Source organism: Macaca fascicularis, chromosome 18 (genome assembly GCF_037993035.2).
Source record: "Macaca fascicularis isolate 582-1 chromosome 18, T2T-MFA8v1.1".
In the NCBI taxonomy this organism is placed as follows: Eukaryota; Metazoa; Chordata; class Mammalia; order Primates; family Cercopithecidae; genus Macaca; species Macaca fascicularis.
In genome coordinates, this window is record NC_088392.1 from 44,180,638 (window position 1) to 44,201,636 (window position 20,999).

At 47.5% G+C, this 20,999-nt stretch overlaps 1 protein-coding gene across 1 annotated transcript in view; it reads right to left on the bottom strand.

Annotated features, from left to right (window-relative positions):
- SLC14A2 (solute carrier family 14 member 2) overlaps positions 1-20,999 on the bottom strand; it is a 195,875-nt gene that overhangs the window by 48,072 nt on the left and 126,804 nt on the right. Inside the window, exons 2-5 of the mRNA XM_015439931.4 lie at positions 10,887-11,070; positions 9,833-10,013; positions 8,538-8,727; positions 3,209-3,337 (exon numbers count right to left, since the gene is read on the bottom strand). Of these exons, the coding sequence (XP_015295417.3) occupies positions 3,209-3,337; positions 8,538-8,727; positions 9,833-10,013; positions 10,887-11,036 (650 nt within the window). The 5' untranslated portion in view covers positions 11,037-11,070. The remainder of the gene's footprint in view (positions 1-3,208; positions 3,338-8,537; positions 8,728-9,832; positions 10,014-10,886; positions 11,071-20,999) is intronic.

Genomic DNA, 20,999 nt, shown 5'->3' on the forward strand with positions numbered 1-20,999 from the left:
TTTAGTACCATAGATGAAAGCTTCTGTGTGCTTCCGCCTCCCGAATCTTGATCATATCACTGTGTTCCAGATTTGTATATCCAATTACCTTTACAACATCTCCACTTGGAAGTCCATAGTATAATGTGTCCAAACAGAATTCTTAATTTGTATCCTGTCTCCTGCCACCAACTGTCAGGCCTCTGAACCCAAGCTCAGCCATCATATCCCCAGTGACCTGCATGTATACATCCAGATGGCCTGAAGCAACTGAAGATCCACAGAAGTGAAAATAGCCTTAACTGATGACATTCCACCATTGTGATTTTTTCTGCCCCACCCTAACTGATCAAAGTTCTTTATAATCTCCCCCACCCTTAAGAAGTTTCTTTGTAATTCTCCCCAGTCTTGAGAATGTACTTTGTGAGATCCACTGCCTATCCCAAAACCTATAAGAACTAATGATAATCCCACCACCCTTTGCTGACTCCTTTTACGGACTCAGCCTGCCTGCACCCAGGTAAAATAAACAGCCATGTTGCTCACACAAAGCCTGTTTGGTGATCTTTTCACACGGACGCGTGAAACAACAACCAGTTCTTCTCTTGGTCTTTTGTATTAACCCAGGTACTCGGGCACATTATAGGAGTGTATTCGATTTTCTTTTCTTTTCCTTTTCTTGGTATTCCACAACATCCCAACAAGTTGTGTTGCCTCTGTTGTCCTTAAAATATACCCCAGACCCACTCACTTCTTACCATGTTCATGGATATTACTCTAATCTAAACACTGTCATCTCTGTGGGGTTTTGTAGCAGATAATTGTGGATTATTGTAGCAGATGCTTCCAGTATCTAGTCTTACTCCAGTTAAAATCCGTTTCCATCCTGCAAGCAGAGTGATTTGTTTAGATTTAAACCATATCCCATTACACCTCTGCCTAAAACTCTCCAACTGCTTTCTATCACAGCTGATAAGCTGATATAGAAATCAGTCTTACTGGGTCTTCAGGGTGTACCTGGTCTGACTCTCATCGAGTCTCTGCCCTCCCCTCCTGCCACTCCTCCATCCTTCACTGGGCTTCTGCCACACCTGTCTTGTCTGTCTTCCTAGAATACATCATCACACTTCCCCATTTGGGGGCTGCTTCTGCCTGCAACATCCTTCACCCACGTCTTCAGATGACAGATGCCTTCTTATCATTTAGGCGACAGCTCAAATGTCCCCTCTGCAAAGTTGTCTTCTCTGATCACACATGTCTGGAATCATTTGCTGTCCCATTTAGCCTCTCTTGCTTTCCTCAAAGCACTTATCACATCTTGAAATGATCCCTTTTATTAACTAGTTTATAAGTTTATTTCTGTCTTAGCTGAGAAGAATGTTAGCTCCAAGGGAATAGAGACTTTTCCTTGTTTACAAATATTCCCAGCATCTGGGATCGACCTTTCACTCAACAAATAGTTTCAGGCACTCAACAGATACTTGTTTACTGAACGAACCTGGAAAATGGCACTACTAATACCTGCCCTATGACTTGAATTTCAGGGACCCCATAAATGGATTGATGAATGCACTGGAGTAGTAGCACAGAGCCCAGGGTGGGGTGCTTAGTGTTTTTTGTCCTTTAAATTGGGAAGTGGGATGGAGGGCACTGAAGTCTAATTGCCAGCCAGTGCAATGTGGCTGAAGAGCTGTGCTGAGGGGCTTAATCTATGTAGTTTTAAACCAAATATATGCAAATGAAGGCAAGTTCTCCTTTTCACAGGCGGGAATGTGGGGGGCATTAAGAAAATCCCCATAGAAATGACTGTCTTAGCTTTTTGTCCCAATGGATTAAGAAAGAAACCCTAAGAAGAAAACTAAATTGCCCAGAATGCTTAATGTAGTAATTTATTTGCAAGCACTACTAAAAAGCAATAAAACAGTACTTAAGCTAAATTAAACTAACTGGTTTTAGTAACTGCAGACTTTGAAACCAAAGAAAGGCATTTACTTCTCAGAGATGTTAAAAATAAATCATTCTGTCTGATTTATTGCTGAGAATAGGAATAAATCACCCTGTTTGAGGGAAGTGGAGAACAGGGTGGTATACACATGTGAAGTCAGGGTCTGGGGGACAAAGGTTCACCATGACAGCGAGCACACAGCAGAGACCCTGAGATGCTCGACAGACCTGCTGTAAATTCATGTGAACTAAGGATCACACGTGTGAATGGCCCAGCAACCCCTCACTCGGTGAATATTTGTTCCTAACCGCCCTTTCATCCTGACCTTCTTATTTCATCTACAATATGAGGTGATTGCCCAGCAAGATCTCAACCGATACTTCCAGTTCAAAGATTCTATGCTTTACATATAAATACTCTGTTCCAAGAAAGCTCTCTGCTTCTATCACAAGCAGGTTTTCAGCTTTTAGGTCTTGGTTAGGCCACATAATAGACAATTCCCATGCAACCTGCGGTTTAATAGTGCATACTGGATTTGGAATGCCAGCATCAAAAACTTCCAAAAAGTACAACCTGCGGCAAGTGACTTAATCTCTGCATGCCTTGGTCTTCCCTTCTGTAAACTGTGGGCAAATGTAGCCGTGCTTAGCACTGCATAAGCCCTGCTTAGCACTATGTCAAGCAAGCAGGAATAACTTAGGAAATGCTGACCTTTATTACTAAGAATGTCATTCAGGAAGATTACCATTGCAATAAAACACAAGTTGTCTTGTTGATTTAAAGAATTCTCCTGGCCAGGTGCGGTGGCTCATGCCTGTAATCCCACCATTTTGGGAGGCTGAGGCAGGCGGATCACGAGGTCAGGAGATCGAGACCATCTTGGCCAACATGGTGAAACCCTGTCTCTACTAAAAATACAAAAAATTAGCCGGGCATGGTGGCGGGTGCCTGTAGTCCCAGCTACTTGGGAGGCTGAGGCAGGAGAAGGGTGTGAACCCGGGAGATGGAGCTTGCAGTGAGCCGAGATTGTACCACAGCACTCCAGCCTGGGTGACACAGCGAGACTCTGTGTCAAACAAACAAAATAGTCCTCCTTATTCCATATCTCCAAATGACCCCCTTGTGTTACAAGAGAACTCATGGGCTTTCACAGTGTCAGACAAGCTAGCCTGGCTGTGAAGGGGCTGGGCCCCACATGTGTATGTCCTGTCTCTGGCCAGTGTAAGACACACAAATGTCTTGGGGCCCCATGGAGCTGTGAGCAGAAAAAATGAGGTGCCTCACCAGGCCATGGCTGTGAAGGTCACAGGAAACAGAAGCCACCAGTAGTAGTCTAACTTCTCTGAGAACACGGAAATCAGCAGTCCCACCAGCATCCCGTTGTACCCATGGAGTCCTGAGGCAATGGCAGACCTGGTGGGGAAACAGAGTAACTTTGCATTTGAAGTTGGTGGTGTTAATGGGCCCCTCCCTCCTGGTGCTTTGAGGATATGCTTCATTTAGGTGATTCCTTTAATAATAATGCTTAGAAAAAAGTGAGTTCGCTCAGTGAATATTGGGCAGTCACATAGCTGCCAGCACCTTTCCTGATAAAACACACACCTGCACCCCCTCCTTGTCTTGCTGATCAACAATTAAAATTATGCACTTTTTCTGTGGCGAAGCTCTTCTTTGCTTATCAGGGGAGACTTAGACTGCTAAGTATAGGGGGAAATATAATAGAAACCTGAGGTGTGACACATGGAAGTTGTGTGTGGGAGTTGGGGAGAGAAAGGGAGAGAGAAGAGAGGGAAGGAGAAAGAGTGTTATGGTTACATTGTGTAAAATTCTCTGTAGTTGGCCAGGCACACTGGCTCATGCCTGTAATCCCTGCGCTTTGGGAGTCCAAGGCGGGAGGATGACTCGAGCCCAGGAGTTCAACCAGCCTGGGCAACATGGTGAAACCCCATCTCTGCTAAAATACAAAAAGTAGCCAGGTGTGGTAGTGCATGCCTGTAGTCCCAGCTACTTGGGAGGCTAAGGTGGGAGGATCACTTGAGCCCAGGAGGTTGAGGCTGCAGTGAGCCAAGATCTCACCATTGCACTCCAGTGACAAAGGAAGACACTGTCTCAAAAAAAAAAAAAAAAAAAAAAAAAAAAAAAAAAAAAAATTATCTGTAGCTGGAATCTGGGTACTTTCTCTCTCTGCATGTCTGCACCAGAGTGAATAAGCTGGTTTAGCTCCGGGTTCCCAGGTGCTCCTTGGTGAGGAATGGCCCAGAAGTGTGGTATAGTATCCATGCACGAGTCTGGCACCTCCTTCTTTATCAGAGGAGAAGCTGGGGTGAGCACCTACAATTCTCCTCTTGATCCTAATAAACACTGTCCTTGACCTTTCTAATTGCTCTGCCGGGTGAGGGGCATGGGTTGTGGGTGAGAGAGGGGTGTGGGCAGCTTGCACTGCAAGACCCCTGCCAAGGAATGACCTGTGTGTGCTTGTGGTCAGTCCCTCTGCACTCACTTTAGTTCTATGAGGGCTGAAGTGTGTCTCTGTGTCTGTTGCTGTGGCCCAGTAACCAAGCAATGTCAAGGAGGCTGTGCATGGAGGCTGCTCAGCCAGTATTTGTTGACTGAACATGTGGGCATGCTAAACCTTACCATGTCTTGGCTGTTCTTGCATGGCAGAAGCTTCTGGAAGCTTAGGGCTCCCTGAGATGCAGGAAGGGAATTCTGGCTAGAGGAGGGCTCCAACCCAGCAGGGGCTGTGGCTTAGGTCTGGAAGGGGGAGGACCTTTCACCTCTGTAGTGACCAGGAGGTCTAGTAACCTAGATAAGAGGAGAGCAGGAGGATGGGAAAGGGGCAGGAGAGCGCATATCTAGGCAGCTTCCTGCAAGAAAGCTGTAGCACAAGGCACATGTGTGGACACTTGTACTAGACACAGGACAAGCTGTGTCATCAGCTGCTCTTGAGGCCAGGAAGATACGGGGGCAGCTGGAGACAGGCAGCAGGTGGGATGGAGGGAGGTGGCAGAGAAGACCACTGGGGAGCACTTCAAGAGCAGAAATCCACGTTTTGGGAGAATCATTATTTTTAGTGTGTTTGCATTTTCTCTACAGTTTCCCTTTTGTGTTTGGTGATATAATTTAGTGCTTTTTTTTGTTTTAATACCAATAGCTGCCCCACTCTGTGGAGAGTGTCCCTCCAGAATTCTTGTTTTTACTAAAACATTGCTGGCTTCTGGATTTCCCTCCCTGACTATAAAATATACAAAATTAGGTTCAACACCAATGCCAAAAAGGTCTCCATTCAGACCACATTCCATCAGGGAACTGCAGCGTTGGTGTTGTTGACCTTCAGTTACCATCTGTAAAGTACAGTCTTAGGCTAGTGGGGAACTGGGGGTGGGGACAGCGGGGGTGATTAAAGGGTAGCAGGGGTGGCAGAGGTCATGCTTAGAATATGCAACTGTGTCAGTAGTTCATTGTGGACAGCAGTGAGCTCGTGGCTCCTTAGAAGACACGTGTATGGATGTTGTGTCCAGTGGCTACAGCTTTGAGCCTATGGCGTAGAACAAGGCACCAACCTGTCAGCAACAAAGCCTAGATCTTTTCTAGGCACTGTGGGTGTATATGGCATATTGGAAACCAACTTCTTCTCCTGAACATGCTTAGAATATAGCCAGAGAAAGAAGAATAAAAAAACTTACAGAACAATTCAGTCTAGTGCTGGGATGTGTTCTGTGGTTGTTCAGAGAGAAAGAAAGGTTCAGAAAGCACAGAGGGAATCAGGAGTGGCTCCCTGTGGGAGGAAGGATTCCAGGGAATGGTAGAATTAGATAGACAGGTACAGCTGGTGTCAGGGATCACAGAAGCAAAAGTACTTAACTAGGGACAAGTGTGATGTTGATTGAGCACTAGGTAGCATAAGACCCATCAAATGACTCTTGGGGAGCCAAGCTGAGGGGCTGGGTTTTTATCTGATGCAATTTGTCTTAAATTCTTAATCAGGATGTTTGTGAGGATTAGGCATGCCTGGTGTGCATCCCCCCTTGTAAAACTGAAGTCTGTGAAGCGACTCTCTGAATGGCTTGGCAAGTTTACCAGTAGATTAATGGTGGGGAGGATAATCAAAGAATCAGAGTGTCAGTGCAGGGAGGGTCTTGGGCTCGTCTCAGCTGGACAGTAGATTCTACAGACAGGATAATGGGGCTGGAGGGGGAAGTGCTTGCCTGAGACACACAGCTAAGAAGGCAGTGGGCTGCACAGAGTTCACCCCAGGTAAATTTCAGCACACAGTGATGAAGCAGTGAGGCATGGGCTGATCTGCCAGGGTCCCAGTTCTATGCCAGCTGCCCATGGTTGACAGGTACTTGGGAACAAGGAATAGGAGGCCCACTAACCAAAGCAGACACAAGATCCTGGCTGGAGCCCATTTTTAATCTCACCCACCAGATCTGCACTCAGAAGAATTCAGCCCCTCATCCATCTGACCTCGAATGGCCTCCTAGCATGCTAGAATCGGAGTGGTCCTCCAAGGCCACCCTAGAGGTGCATGAGCAACTTCTCCTCAGGGCCAGGCGGACTCACGGGTTTGTCTCAGTGGAATGAGGAACGTCAGCTGGGCCTGACGTTGGTTACAACACATCCAGCTCTGATTACTTTGGGTTTACCAATGGGCCTCTGGCCATGTTGTCCTCACAGGTACCATGATGGGGACAGCATGACCTTGAGCCCAGAAGATGCAGGTCATGCCTCCAAGCCTAAGTCCTGCCACCCATTGGCTGTGGCACCTTTGGTAGGTATCTCTCCGCTTCCAGTCTCCTTTTCCCCACGTGCAAGATGTGGACTCTGTTGCCTTCACTGTGCCTTGTGAATGGTGGTAAGAGTCACAGCTAACAAGATATGACAGTGCTTCTTAGTTTTTTTTTTTTTTGAGAGAAACCCACTGTAAGAAATGCATTTTATATTATGACTTAGCTTTCACTTTCTTTCTTTCTCTCCCTCCCTCCCACACACACATCCCCAACATAAACAAAAATTTCACCAAATAATATTTACCATTACCATATATAGACTACTCTCATCAGTTTTATTTTATGCTATTGTTTTAACTTTAAAAGATGCTGCTGACAATTAATTCATGATCTGGAAATGGGTTGGTGATCCCCAAATTGAAAAACACTAAGATAGGGGATAATCCAGTGTTTCCCAAGCATCAGAAGCATCCAGGAGGACCTTGTTTAAAAGTACACACTCCCTGATCCACTGAATTGGCATAGCTATGAGAGGAAGGGGAGGGGTGGACTGAAACTATTTCTTTCTTTTTTTTTTTTTTTTGAGACAGAGTCTCGCTCTGTCACCAGGCTGGAGTGTTGTGGCGCAATCTCGGCTCACTGCAAACTCAGCCTCCTGGGTTCAAGCGATTCTCCTGCCTCAGCCTCCCAAGTAGCTGGGACTACAGGCATGTGCCACCATGCCCAGCTAATTTTTGTACTTTTAGTAGAGACGGGGTTTCACCATGTTGGCCAGAATGGTCTCAATCTCTTGACCTTGTGATCCTCCCGCCTAGGTCTCCCAAAGTGCTGGGGTTACAGGTGTGAACCACTGTGCCCAGCCTGAAACTATTTAACAACCACCTTAAGTGATTCTGACCATCAGGAAAGTTTGGGAACCACTGGAATAATATACGGCAAAGTCTGAGGAAGTGGTCAAGTTCTACAAAATGTGAATTGTTATTGTTCTTTTTTATTTTTTCTTTTCTTTTCTTACTTTTTTTTTTTTTTTTGAAAAAGAGTCTTGCTCTGTCACCCAGGCTGGAGTGCAGTGGCACGATGTTGGCTCACTGCAACCTCCACCTCCCAGGTTCAAGAGATCCTCAGCCTTCTGCATAGCTAGGAATACAGGCATGTGCCACCACACACAGCTAATTTTTGTATTTGTAGTAGAGATGGGGTTTCACTATGTTGGCCAGGCTGGCCTCAAACTCCTGGCCTCAAGTGATCTGCCTGCTTTAAGCTTCCCAAAGTGCTAAGATTATAGGCATGAGCCACCGTGCCTGGCCCTTGTTGTTGTTACTTGACTTTGCACAGCCAGTGCGAGGCCAGCTTCTTCCACATCTGTATCTATGCCTCCTGCTGGCCCTGTTTGCTTCCCTTCCTCAGAGCCCCTTCCCACACTGTCCTCCCCTCTCCTTGCCTTCTCTCCAGTCCCCCATATCAAACCTTTATAGCTAGGAAGTAGCCTCTCTAATCTCCCCAGCACTTGGTGATGTCTGTCTTCTCTGAACTCAATCACATACTGTACCGTATTATTCTGAGACATTCATTGCCTATTAATCCTGTCTCCTTCAACTAGATGGTAGGCTCTGTGAGGGAAGAACAGCTTAGCTATTCCTCTGCACCTCCCTCTGAGACAGTGTTTGCAGAAGTCTCCACAGTCAAGTGAATGTTGACACTGTCACATGCTGTGAGCAGGAGCAGTGTAATTCTGCAAGGACCATCAGTGACCTGCTTAAAGTTGATACTCAGGAGACTTTGGCTGTCTGGGAGGGTCAGGTTGGCTGATTACTCAAGTAAACACCTCTCTACTTTCTGTCCCACGCATCTTGCTAAAATCCCTATAGAGAGGGACCCACCTGTCTTGGCCCAAGGCGAGAGCTGTTAAGGTTGAGACCACTGTCCCCAGGGCCCCAGTGATTGTCCACCAGGGATTCTGGATCAGTAGCCCTATGAAGATGATGAGGCCGCTGAGAGGATTGTTGACGAACATCACCTGAGCAGTCCCTCTCAGGACCCAGTCTATGAACTGGAGGGCAGGGTGCTTGTCTGAAAGAGAGAGAGCGAGCCATCAGCAGGTCCAGCTTGGGCTGCTGTGCTGAGCTGCTGGTTGGCGTGGCAACAAAGGAAAACAGGGATGTGTAAGCCAGGACACTTCCCATTCAGCCAGGCCAGGCGTGGGGATGGAGGGGTGGGGGTAGAGGGGAGCCTGGTGCCCAGCCCACATCTCTCAGTGGCCCAGCAATCATTCTGCAGTGGGTGGTAGGTTTTGCCATATAGCCAGAGGCACCGTGCTGAGACTAATTTAACGCTGTTCCAGCCATTGGCTTGGTTGGAAAAGAAGCTCTGGGAGGTTCTTTTTTTTTCAAGGGAAATTTATTGGTCCAAAAGAAAGGGTTTTGGAAGGTTGGGGGTGGGGGGTAGGAAATTCTTTTTTCTGTAGTGCTGGATGACTCAGTTGAGGGCTGGTATCTGAGAAGCAAAAAAAGTAGCCTGAAGAAAAGACACTGGGGAAGAAATTGTCGCAGCCCAACTGTGAAAATCAGTACTGAGTCAGGGCCTGGAGGAGGCCAGGTATAGGAGAGGGGCATACATTCTGCCTCGTTTGCTGGTTTGGTTTCCAGGACAACTTGTGCAGGTGTCGGGGCTAGTGGGAGTGGAAGAGTGTGGTGTTCCTTTCAGTGTTTAGTTCGAGAAGAAGTTAAAAGGAAACAATCCTGAAGCTTTGGGAAGGATGAAGCCAACATTTTCTTGGCACATAATAGGCACCTAATAAATGGCTGTGCAACAAGTGAATCGAGTGAAGGAATGATCAGTTAACTAGCTTGGGAAATGGCTTATCTGTTGCTAATATGGTTGTCCTGTATCTATTTCACATAGGAACGAGCAATTTGCAAAGAACTAAGATCAATGCATTTAATTCTGAAACCATGAGAATTCCACGCCAGTAGGGTATATCATATCCCCTTGGAGTCAGCTTAGGGCTGAAGTACCCCCAGCTGTGGACTCCAGCCCTGGGTGAGGTCCAGTCCTGGGTGAATCCACCCAGGGTGAGGGTGAATGAGTGAGGGACCAGCTTTGGACTAAACCGGAGAGAGGGTTGTCTCCCCGGCCTGGCCTGGTCTGGCTGCCTCTGCCCAGGGTATTTTCCTACCTTTCAGCCAGATCCTGTACTCCTTCATGTCACCCGTGAGGTAGCCCACTGCTTTGCAGAGCCTGATGCCCCTTTGGCCTGCTGAGTCCCGATGGGCCACCCCGTCTTCTTTCCTTTTACTCCTTTCATTGGGCTTTTCAATCTTCACAATGTGGCTATCTTCATTGGAAGACCGGAGATCCTTTTAGGAGAAACCAACAAGACATCAAATGATACAGCTTTCTGAGACCAGAGACATTTGGGGATAGAGGGTAGTGGCAGTTTTTTTGATAAAAATAAAGGATCATGAGACAAAGGGTGAAACACATGCCCATTGTCGGCGGCTGCATAGAGCACCCTGTACAAGCCTGCTCTTCCCGGGACCATGCACCTTCTTCACAGCAGGATTTCTTCACTTCGTGCCATGGGTCCCTTTTGGCAGTTTAATGAAGCCCATGAGCTTCTTTTCAGAATAATGTTTGTAATTGCAAATATCAGATAATAGGACTGCAAACCAAACCAATTATACTGAAATACAGTGATGATCATACTAAAAATTATGATATACATGTATGCACAGCAGATCCAATAGTGATAATTTCAAAGTAGTGATTTCAAAGTAGTGAGGAGTAAAGACATGGGACCTCCTTACTGCACATCAGGACAGCTCTGGAAGGCCATCCCAGCAGTCTTGAGTCCCTCTCCACTGCAGCAGTGGCCAGCCAGTCTACCTCTGTGCTACCACCGAGGATGCTAATGGCCTGCGTTTCAACAAAGGCCTTCCATTTGGAGACAGTAGGGTAGTTCAGGGAGCAGGTTTAAGGGGAAAGATTTTGGAGACTGGTTGGAAGACTGGTGAGTGAGTGCCTGTATTCTGTACTTGTCCTTAAAATCATGTCTCACAAAACCACACTATCTAAGGCCAGGTAGGACCCACCATGGGTGTCACCATGTACTGACAGTGGCACTTTCTCAGTGTGCTAAGTTCTTTGGGAAGGCAGGAAAGCGGCATCTTTTAATGCCCTTTTCCTATCCCCTCCCTCCCAGGAAACATGCTAGGAGGAACCCTCCTCACCTTTTCTTCAGGCATTTCCAGGAGGGGCAGAGCTGGGTGAGTATCCGGGGATGTCGAGGGCCAGCTCGGGCTGGTAAACTCTGCCTCGTAGAGTTTGTATCTGCTGGAAAGTGGCTCTGGCAGGAGAGGGCTGCTGTGGGGGTCAGACATTCCTTCAGGGCACAGCTGCTTTTTTATCAATGGACTAGACGGAAGGAAAGGGAAAGAGCTAGTGAGTCAGGACGGGGCCCAGAGGGACTTGGCTGAGGCTGGTCTCAGACCTCAGGTCTGTCCTGGGGGTTGGACGGTGACACATGTGGGATCTGCAGCTTTGCTGCCAGAAAGAGTTGAGGCCATTTTTCTACCTCATTACCTTTCAAAATCCTCCCATTCTTCCGAGTCCAGAAGAATGTCCATTTGGTCGATGAAGATATCCCTGACCACTGAGTTAGAATGGAAGTCTCTCTTTTTCTCTCGATCACTGAGTGTTTTTTCTCCGCCTCTCATATTGCCTGTTGTGCCATCCTATTGTGGTAGTTAGTGGTACATGTATTTTCCCCTTGATACGTATACACAGATCCAGTACTGATTGGAGGTGGGGAGTGTCTAAGAGAAACTACTTCTGAATTGCCATGGAGGCTACACTGCTTACAATTGATCTCCTGTCTTCCTTTTCTTCTCTCTACCATTTCCAGTCCCTTCCCTATTTCCTTTCCCCAGGAACAGTAGGAAACACTGGTCTATTCTTCTGCAAGCTGTGTGCATCCCAGCTGAAGGAGCTTCCCTTCATGGGGCTCCTGTCCCTGTACCACCAGGGTTAGGGCTTATGCCATGACTTGCTTTTGGAACATCCTTTGCCTAAGGTCCTCAGTTTCCTGGTTTTGTCTGGCTTCCCCTTGGTAGTGCTGTACTCTCTCCTTCCCATCCAGCCATTTGTGCCATTCTTCTTTAGCCTCCTCCAGCTCAGTTATATCTTATTTATTTATTTATTTGAGAGGTGGTTTTGGACCTGCATGCAGTCTCCTCTCCTCTAGAGCTTTCCCCATTGCTCCGTGCTCCATGCTGCATCCCTTGAGTGTAGGACAGTCTCTCTTAGGACAGGGATCACAGATCCCTAACATGGGTACTACCATTCCATATACTTATCATTCCAGACACTGCTCAAAGATTGCAGGGTTCCCTTCAAAAGGGGATAAAGTCCCTTTTCTAATTTTGCATTAGTTCCATTTCGCTGGGCTTTTACCTCTTCTGCTCCTAACGAGAGGAATTCTTACTCTCCACAATTTCTTCTGAGCACCACTCACCTTGCTTGTGCAGAAACCCTTCTTCTTTGAGGCTTATCCCAAATGGCCATACCATCCTCTCCAACTGCTCACTGCTGTGTTATTGACTCTCTGGTCACTGTCTCATTCAATGAAGACTTGAGGTGCTCCTACCAATCATCTTCATCCCCCTTCCAGGAACTTTAAGCAGCTTCAATATCTAGGCAGATAACTCATCATCCTATTCTCTGGTTTCTTAGATCCTTGTCCTTCTCATCTCCAGTGGACCTTTTCACCTCGCCTTTTCAACAGCCGATTTCCACAGTCCCAGCATGGGCTTAATATCACACACACTGGAAATCTCAAAAGTCAGATCTCTCCTCTGGCCACTTCCTCTTGTACCTTTGGCTCACCTGCTCAGATGACCCCTCTGACAGCCCTTCAGCTCCCACAGCCCCTTGTCTTCCCTTCCCTCCTTGACCAACTTAACTTCATGCCCCCTTATGTTACTTCCTCCAACTCTCTTGCTCCTGTCTCCCTCCTTCATGCTTGTATGGTAAAATTCCAGCCAGGATAAACCCAAATGTCTAACTTTTCCATACTTTCACCAAACAACTGAACATGGCTAGAGAACAAGGGTAATAACTGAGTAGATTGCTTTCACTGTAAGTTGGATTGCTGTCCTCAGGTGAACACTGGGTGCTTCCCTTTTCTCTCTATAGTCCAGCTCAGTCTGCTTTCTGCTATGGCTGCCTTTGCTGTGGTCTCTAGGGCCTCCATGGCAAGTCCACTTTCAGTCCCCATCCCACCAGGCTGCTCGGCGGTGTTCTGAGAGTTGTTCACCCTCTTTGACACACTCTTTGGCCTTTATTCCTGATCCCCTCTCTGGTTGCTCCTTCACACTGTCTTTGGAGGCTCTTCTTCATGTAACAGGAGCATTTTGCAGACCCCTGTTCCGGGCCCTCTTCTCAGCCCTGGTGCTCCTACCCAGGTGATGTCAGCCCTCAGCATGGCTTCGTATTCCATCTCCATGCCGATGACCCTCAAATCTCACATTTCCAGCCCAGTTTTGAGCACTGGATTAATAGATTTAGTTGTCTACTTTACACTTGCATATAGATGCTCCAAGTACCTTAATTTGCCAAAACAACTCATAATGTTGCCTTCCCAAATCCTATCCTCCCTCACAGGTGACCACCCTAGGAAAAGCTGTCTCCCCCTTCCAAGCTGTTCCTTCAGAAAACTCAGGAGTCACACTTAATGCTCCCTTCTCCTTACTTTCTAAAGTCAACAATTCTGTCTCTAAAAAATATACCTTCACGTTCATGGTCACCAGTTAGCCACTGTCACCTCTAACCACATCTTCAATGACTTTCATTTGGATATCCCTACTTTTTCCCAGGTTTCTCCTCCAAGCCATGCCCTGCAGGGAAGAGGTGCCATATTAATATTCAAATCCACTCATGTTGGATCTCTGCTTAAAGCCCATCATGGTTTCAGATGGAAAACCACCTCTTTGACAGGGTGTGCAAGGCTCTGAGCTCCCACTGTGCTTTAGTGAGTCCCTTGCTTTCCAGCTCCATGACTCCTGGCCCCATGCTGGCCTCCTTTTAGTGCTTGTAAGGTGTTGAACACTTTTCACCTCAGGGTCTCTGCAAGTGCTGGTTCATTGGCTTGAAGACCTTTCCCTCACTCTTCCTGATCAACCCCTACACTTCTGCCAGACTTTGTCTCAATGATCACTTGCTAAACAAACCCTCGCAGATCCACCCACCATGTTCTCCTGTCACATACTCTCATGGGAGGTTTGTATATTTGTATGGTTTCTATCTCCCCATCAGAACTTAAATTTCATGAGGATGGTGGCCTCCTCTGTTCTGTCTATTGCTGCATCCCCAGCTCCTAGCACAGTGCCTGGCATGTAGTAAGGGTTCAATAAATAAATATGGAAGGAAGAGAGGGAGTGGGGAGGAAGGGATTGTGAGCAAGGCTACTGGTGACTGCTAGATAGGGAACACTTCTCTGGATAACTTTACAAATCCCTGTGGATCTCAGGAGTCTCCAGTGGTTTCAGAACAGTGCGGGGCCACCCACCAGCCATGCATTTTCTGCAGGCAGAACCCCCTGTCATGTCTAGCACCGTTCTCATTCCTAGGAGGAGCTCATTAGACCATTGTGAATTTTTGTGTAGGTCTGCAAATGTCATTCAGGTCTAACTAACCCTGATGCTGCCATCACTCCGGAATGGAGGCCTTTCGTTGTATTCTGACCCTGTAGGTAGGGTTTCCGTAAGGGGTGGGCACACTGCCATAGAGGGGGCATGCCAGAAAGGTTTAGGAGACGTTGAAATCCGACAAGCCCGAGAACTTGTTCCTCTCCAATGCGCTCTCTCCCTCTGGTGGCCAAGAGGTGATACAGCATCCCTGGCCCTTGGTAAAAATTTCCCTCCAAGCCAACCATAGAAAAAGTAAGCAGGGGCAATCAGATATCTAGACACAGAATCTGCATGACACCATACAACTGGATAAACTAGAAATGTTCCGGAAAGGCCTTGTGTTAAATTCAGTGGCTATGAAATCTATTAAAAGTCTAGCCGAAAAGTGGTAATGATAAAGGTTTTTCCTAAACATATTTCATGGAATCTAAGATGTTATCAGCTGTCAGATTGATCACTAATTAGGTATCATAAAGAAGAAAATGCTTCCATTCATAATTGCAAGATGCATCTTGATTTTAGAAATGTTAAAATATGACAATAATATACATCATATAATCAAGGAAATATAATGTTCTTTTAAGTGGTGGGGCTGAAGTGTCCAGGTAGGAGTTGAGAATGGGTATACTCAGAAATTATTTTCTAACCATAAGAATTTAAAGATTTTTATACTTCTTTTGATGAAAAAATGTGTCTACTTTATAACCCCTTTAAGATCAGGGGCGATTACCTTAATTTCTGCATTTATACCACCCAGCAGAAAGCCTTACACCTAAAAATCCCTTTATTATTACTATTGCACAAGGGAAGTTCTTTCTAGGGTACTCTCCAAAAAGGTACTTCACCTTTGAGTCCCTTCTGCATGCAGACAATATTCTCATTTACAGATAAATCAAGTCCTCGAAAAGCAAAATAGGAATTGTTTCTCATGTGTATGTTGCTGTCTGCATTTTCCAGAGTAAGCTCACCTCATTGTGACATTTGCAGGACCCAGAAAATGAGCAGCTTGCTGCAGAGTCAAGGTTAGACCCAATTCCCCGCCGCACTCTCCATTACTCTGTCTGCCTGGCTGGGCCTTGCACAGCCGAGTGGCTGGCCCTCGAGCGCCTGGGTCTAGGGCCTCAGCCCAGTGTTGTGTTTATCAAGCCTACGTATCCTCTACAGGAACAGGGCCTTGCATCTCCTGTAGGGAATACAGCATTCCTTTGCCACGGGAATGTTTATCCTGTTACAATGGGGAATTTTGGCTTTGGGGTAGGGGCGAGACATGCAGCACCAATGGCCCTGTGGAGAGCAGGTCGCCGCACGCGGAAGGAGCACGGGCTGTGAGGGGGGTCTGCTCCTGCCTCCCTGCTCTGCCACTCCGGGTTGCATGGGCCTCCATGTCTCCGAAGGTCAACGTAGGCTTCTCAGGACAGTGAAATTGCTGATTTGGTTCCTGGCACATAGTAGGAGCTTAGTGATTTTACTTTCCCCTCTTCTCGTGCTCCCAAATTGAAGGGAGAGAGGGTGAGAGCAGCCAGATGAAGTACAAGCTGGCTGGTCTGAAACAGAATAGCTTTCAAAAGTTTCCATAAGGCGTCGCCACTTGTTAGAACTGGATGTGAAATCCCTGCCCGAGCCACGTCCCGGCTGAGGGCCTCAGCCCGTTCCCAACTCAGCTCAGCGCCAGTCCATTAAACCTGCTTCCAAGAACACATAATGATCTGCTTGGCGCGCTCGGACTCTCCTTGGCTGCCCACACCTCCTCTTTTCCTTCAGAAATATGGACAGAGAGGGCTGTTTGGATCAGTCTCACGTCTCTCCAAAAATCAGGCCTCAAATGTCTGGCAAGGGGCTCCCAAAACAGACCGGCTCCTCCATCCTCTTTGTAAGAACCCTCCTTGTTGAATATCTACCGTACGCCTGTGAGCTACCTTGGAGGGATCACAGCTGGAAGGTCCAGGCCTTGCCTGCAAAGGGCTCACATTCGAGTGGCCAGGAGGAGCAGTGAGCAGGCACTGTGTCCTGAGCGGGAGGCACAAGGGAGGGCAGAGGGCAAGGGGGCGGTGCAGAGAGCACAGAGCGGCTGCCCTGCCCTCCCAGCCCTGGGGAGACTGGGCTCAGTTTCCATGTCAGGACTTGGCTGAGCAGGCAAGAAAGAGGAGCACACTCCAGAGAAATGCCTGAGAAAATACATGGTTTGGGCCAGCAAGTTCCAGCACGGACCCTACTGCAGCTTGGGAGAGATGTCAGCAGGCAATGAAAGACAAAACTAGGGTGTCAGAATCAGACTGTGAGGAGTCCTTAGTGTCTAGGTTTGGACCCAAATTCTTCCAATGGTTACAAAAAATGTGGCTCCTGCTCTGTTATACTAATTTTGAAATTCTTCTCCTGATTATTTTCTCCTAAAGACCATCCGTCTCCAGTGGAATTGCAGAAACACGCGCATGCCCAGTGAAAAGGGGCTGTGGCTGTTTCTCATGCTTCTGCTGCCCTGGGAGGGAAGGGGCCCATGCTCAAAGGGATTTCTTCAATTGTTGGTGTGAATTAGTGCAGAGTCGAAGCTCTCTCCCTATCCCTGGTCTCTTGGGTTTAAGTATACCAGTCCCCTGGTCATCTGGGGATGAATCTCAAATGGCCCCATTTACTTCTTTTTTTCTTTTTGAGACAGACTTTCGCTCTTGTTACTCAGCCTGGAGTGCAATGGTGTGATCTCGGCTCACTGCAACCTCCTCCTCCCAGGTTCAAGCAATTCTCCTGTCTCAGCCTCCCAAGTAGCTGGGATTACAGGTGCCCACCACCAGCCTGGCTAATTTTTGTATTTTTTTGTAGAGACAAGGTTTTATCATGTTGGCCAGGCTGGTCCTGAACTACTGACCTCAGGTAATCCACCGGCCTTGGCCTCCCAAAGTGCTGGGCCACCGTGCCTGGCCTTACTTCGTCTTCTAACCAACTGAGTTATTGAGGCCACGGCAGCTCTGGAGAAGTAAAAGTGATTAGCAAGTTCTCCAGAATATTAGTTGGATTGATATATTTTGCCTAAGACCTTGCAGTTGATGCAAGGAGAGTTTCCATAAATTTCTACGACCTTAGAACCAAGAGGGATGTTCTTTGCCCTCTCTCAAATGATGAAGGAATCCATTCTCTAACACCTCTGGATACCTAGCTTCTCCCGGCTGGGGTCCCTTTCCCCTGAGGCAGGTTGTTCTTGTTGAGAACGGCCCTGCTTACTAGAAACCCTTGTATCTGTGGAGCTGACATCAAGTGCCTGGGACTTTTTCTCCTTGCTGTTTCCAGTTCTGTCCATGACGCCTGCACAGGATTTAGGGACTCCTTTTCCCACTTACGAGCACTTCAGAGGTTGATCCTAAGCCTTCATTTTTCTAGGGCAGTCTACTTGATTGTTCTTCAGTCTGGCTCACCAAACACAGCCCCCAGACTCTCTGCCATCTTGCCACCAGGATCTCAGTGACAGCATCATTCTGAAAGGACTTTGCTGAGTGAGTCAGGCTGGGTCCCCGGGAGCACTGGCTTCATTCATCCCTGAGTTGGTAGACTCTGAAGGTGAAAAATCAGGTGTGTGGGGCTAGGTGGATGTTTGGTCAGGTTGCCAGAATGGGAACAGATGAGGCCCCTGGACTGGTGCATCACACCCCAGGGAGATCAGGGAGGGGAGGAATCCAGGAGACACCTGGGCACTAGGAGTACAGGGCAGGTAAACAGTCCAGTAGCTGGCTGAGAGGTGCCTTGCTCAGGGCTGGGTTGTATAAGAGACTGGCTGAGTGCCGGCTTTTATTAGGGGTGGCTTAGAGTTTTCTTGGCAGCTCCAACTTAGTAAGTCTGATCTGGGCTGAGAGGAGACTGACTCACTGGGGCCAGCGGGTCAGGCTGGGTGGGGCAGAAGTCAGAGGCAGCACCACCTCCTCTGGGTCTTCTGAGGACTGGCTGGGGTTAGAGATGGCTGGTGGCCAGTGGGCCAGGGGCTTTATCTTTCTGGTTTCTGCTGCAGGGCCAGGGCTGGGGTTCTGCAGCTGAGAATCCAACCAGAGCCTGGCAGGGGAATTCTGGCCTCCAGCAGAAAAGCTCTGAGGAGCCTGCAGTGACTGTGAGATGAGGTGGGGGAGAGGCGACCACTTGACCTCTTTTGACGCTCCTCCCTAGCTTGTGTTTGGAAGAATCTTATAGATCACCACACTCTTCTTATGTGACTGTTTTTTTTTTTTTTTTTTTTTTTTTTTTTTTTTTTTTGGGGAAATGGAGTCTCCACTGTTGCGTGGGCTAGAGTGCAGTGGCGCAATCTCAACCTCCATCTCCTGGGTTCAAGTAATTCTCCTGCCTCAGCCTCCTGAGTAGCTGGGACTACAGGTGCACGCTGCCATGCCTGGCTAATTTTTTGTATTTTAGTAGAGATGGTTGCCCAGGCTGGTCTCAAACTCCTGAGCTCAGGCAATCTGCCCACCTTGGCCTTCCAAAGTGCTAGGATTACAGATGTGAGCCACTGTGCCTGGCCCTTATGTGACACTTCTAAAGTGGGGTGACCCTTCAGTGTTCCACATATTGAGCCCTCTCATCCCATGAATAAATGGCAATTTATTGCCTCTTGCATTCCATCAATTGCAATTACTCAGCCATCAAGTTCTCCTTCAGAGCTCTCAGTCTGGATCAGCCCATTATCTCCCTTTGAGCCAGGCCCTCCCCAATGCAGGTCACCTTCTAGCTGACTTCCCTCACTTCGGGCTCCCCAGTTTTTCTCCAGCTTGCCACTGGAGATGGGTAAATTATCTTAAAACATGACTTGGTCGTGCCACTGCTCAAAAACCTTCTGAGGTGCTCCATGTCTGAGTCCTTCGCTCCTGGAACTGGGCATGAAACTCTGAGCCAGGGTAGTCAATGCTCAGGGCACAGAGAAGCACGGTTTTCTGGAATGCTGATTGGGCTTGATATGAACTAATATAGAATAATAGTTGCATATTTAAGCAAACATGGCTTATAAAAGAGTCAAATGCAACTCTTTATATTATTAAAATAAAATATAAAGGGAAGAAATGTAGAGTCTGCAGGTGGCTGCTGCAGGCTGTGCCCTCCTACTACCTAGGGGTAATGTGTCAATTCTCCCCATCAGTTGAGGCTACTTAGGGGGAGAAGTTAAGAAGCTCTGAAGATAGCAACATTCTCAATCTCCCACAGTTCTACCCAGGAATGCTCCACCTGTGCCCGAGACAATTTTCAGCTTCTCTGCAGCATGTGCCACTGTTCTGGGCAGGCGGCCTCCTCAGGTCCCACAGCTACCTCCAGTTCAGTTCTGCATGCATGAATATTGATCTGCTTTACTCACACACATCCTGCTCACACACCCAGCCCTACCATGGCCATGGCGCCTTCCTGGCCTCTTATGAGCATGGTGATCTCTGCTCTGGCTTGTGTGGCGGACTAATTCACAATGCAGTAGTCTCTCTCCCTTTCTTACACACACACACATATATACCCCTACACAGACACACACACACACATGCACACATACTTACATACACATGAGCTGCCCCGAGGTTGCTCTGGGTAGTTAATTTTAGTGTTATTAGATAGTGGTGGTACAGTAGAGACAGAATACCCGGATTCAAATCTTGGCTCCCCCACTGTAATAGTCCATTCTCATACTGCTATAAAGAACTACCTGAGACTGGGTGATTTATTTAAAAAAAAAAAAAAAAGAAAGAAATTTAATTGACTTACACTTCCACATTGCTGAGGAGGCCTCAAGAAACTTACAGTCATGGCGGAAGGCGAAGGGGAAGCAAACTTGGACCTTCTCAAATGGCGGCAGGAGAGAGAGATTGTGTGGAGCAGGAACTTGCCAAACACTTATAAAACCATCAGATCTTGTGAGAACTCACTCACTGTCACGAGAACAGCATGGGGGAAACCGCTCCCATGATCCAGTCACCTTGCCCTGGGTCCTGCCCTCAACATGTGGGGATTATTGGAATTACAATTTGAGATGATATTCAGGTGCGGACACAGAGCCAAACCATATCATTCTGCCCCGGCCCCTCCCAGATCTCATGTTCTTTATACATTTCAAAACACAATCGTGCCTTAGCAACAGTCCCCCAAAGTCTTAACTCATTCCAGCATTAACTTGAAAGTCAAAGTCCAAAGTTTCGTCTGAGGCAAGGCAAGTCCCTTCCACCTATGAGCCTGTACAATCAAAAGCAAATGGCCGGGTGCGGTGGCCCACGCCTGTAATCCCAGCACTTTGGGAGGCCGAGTTGGGTGGATCACTTGACGTCAGAAGTTCGAGACCAGCCTGGTCAATGTGGTGAAACCCTGTCTCTGCTAAAAATACAAAAATTAGCAGGGTGTGGTGGCACACACCTGTAGTCCCAGCTACTGGAAGGCTGAGGCAGAAGAATCTCTTGAACCCGGGAGGTGGAGGTTACAGTGAGCCAAGATAGTGCCAATGTACTCCAGTCTGGGTGACAGAGCAAACTCTGTCTCAAAAAAAAAAAAAAAAAAAAGAAAAAGCAAGTTAGTTACTTCCAAGATACAATGGGGGTGCAGGAGGCATTGGATAAATGCTCCCATTTCAAATGGGAGAAATTGGACAAAACAAAGGGCTACAGGCCCCATGCAAGTCCAAAATCCAGTGGTGCAGTCATTAAATCTTAAATCTCAAAA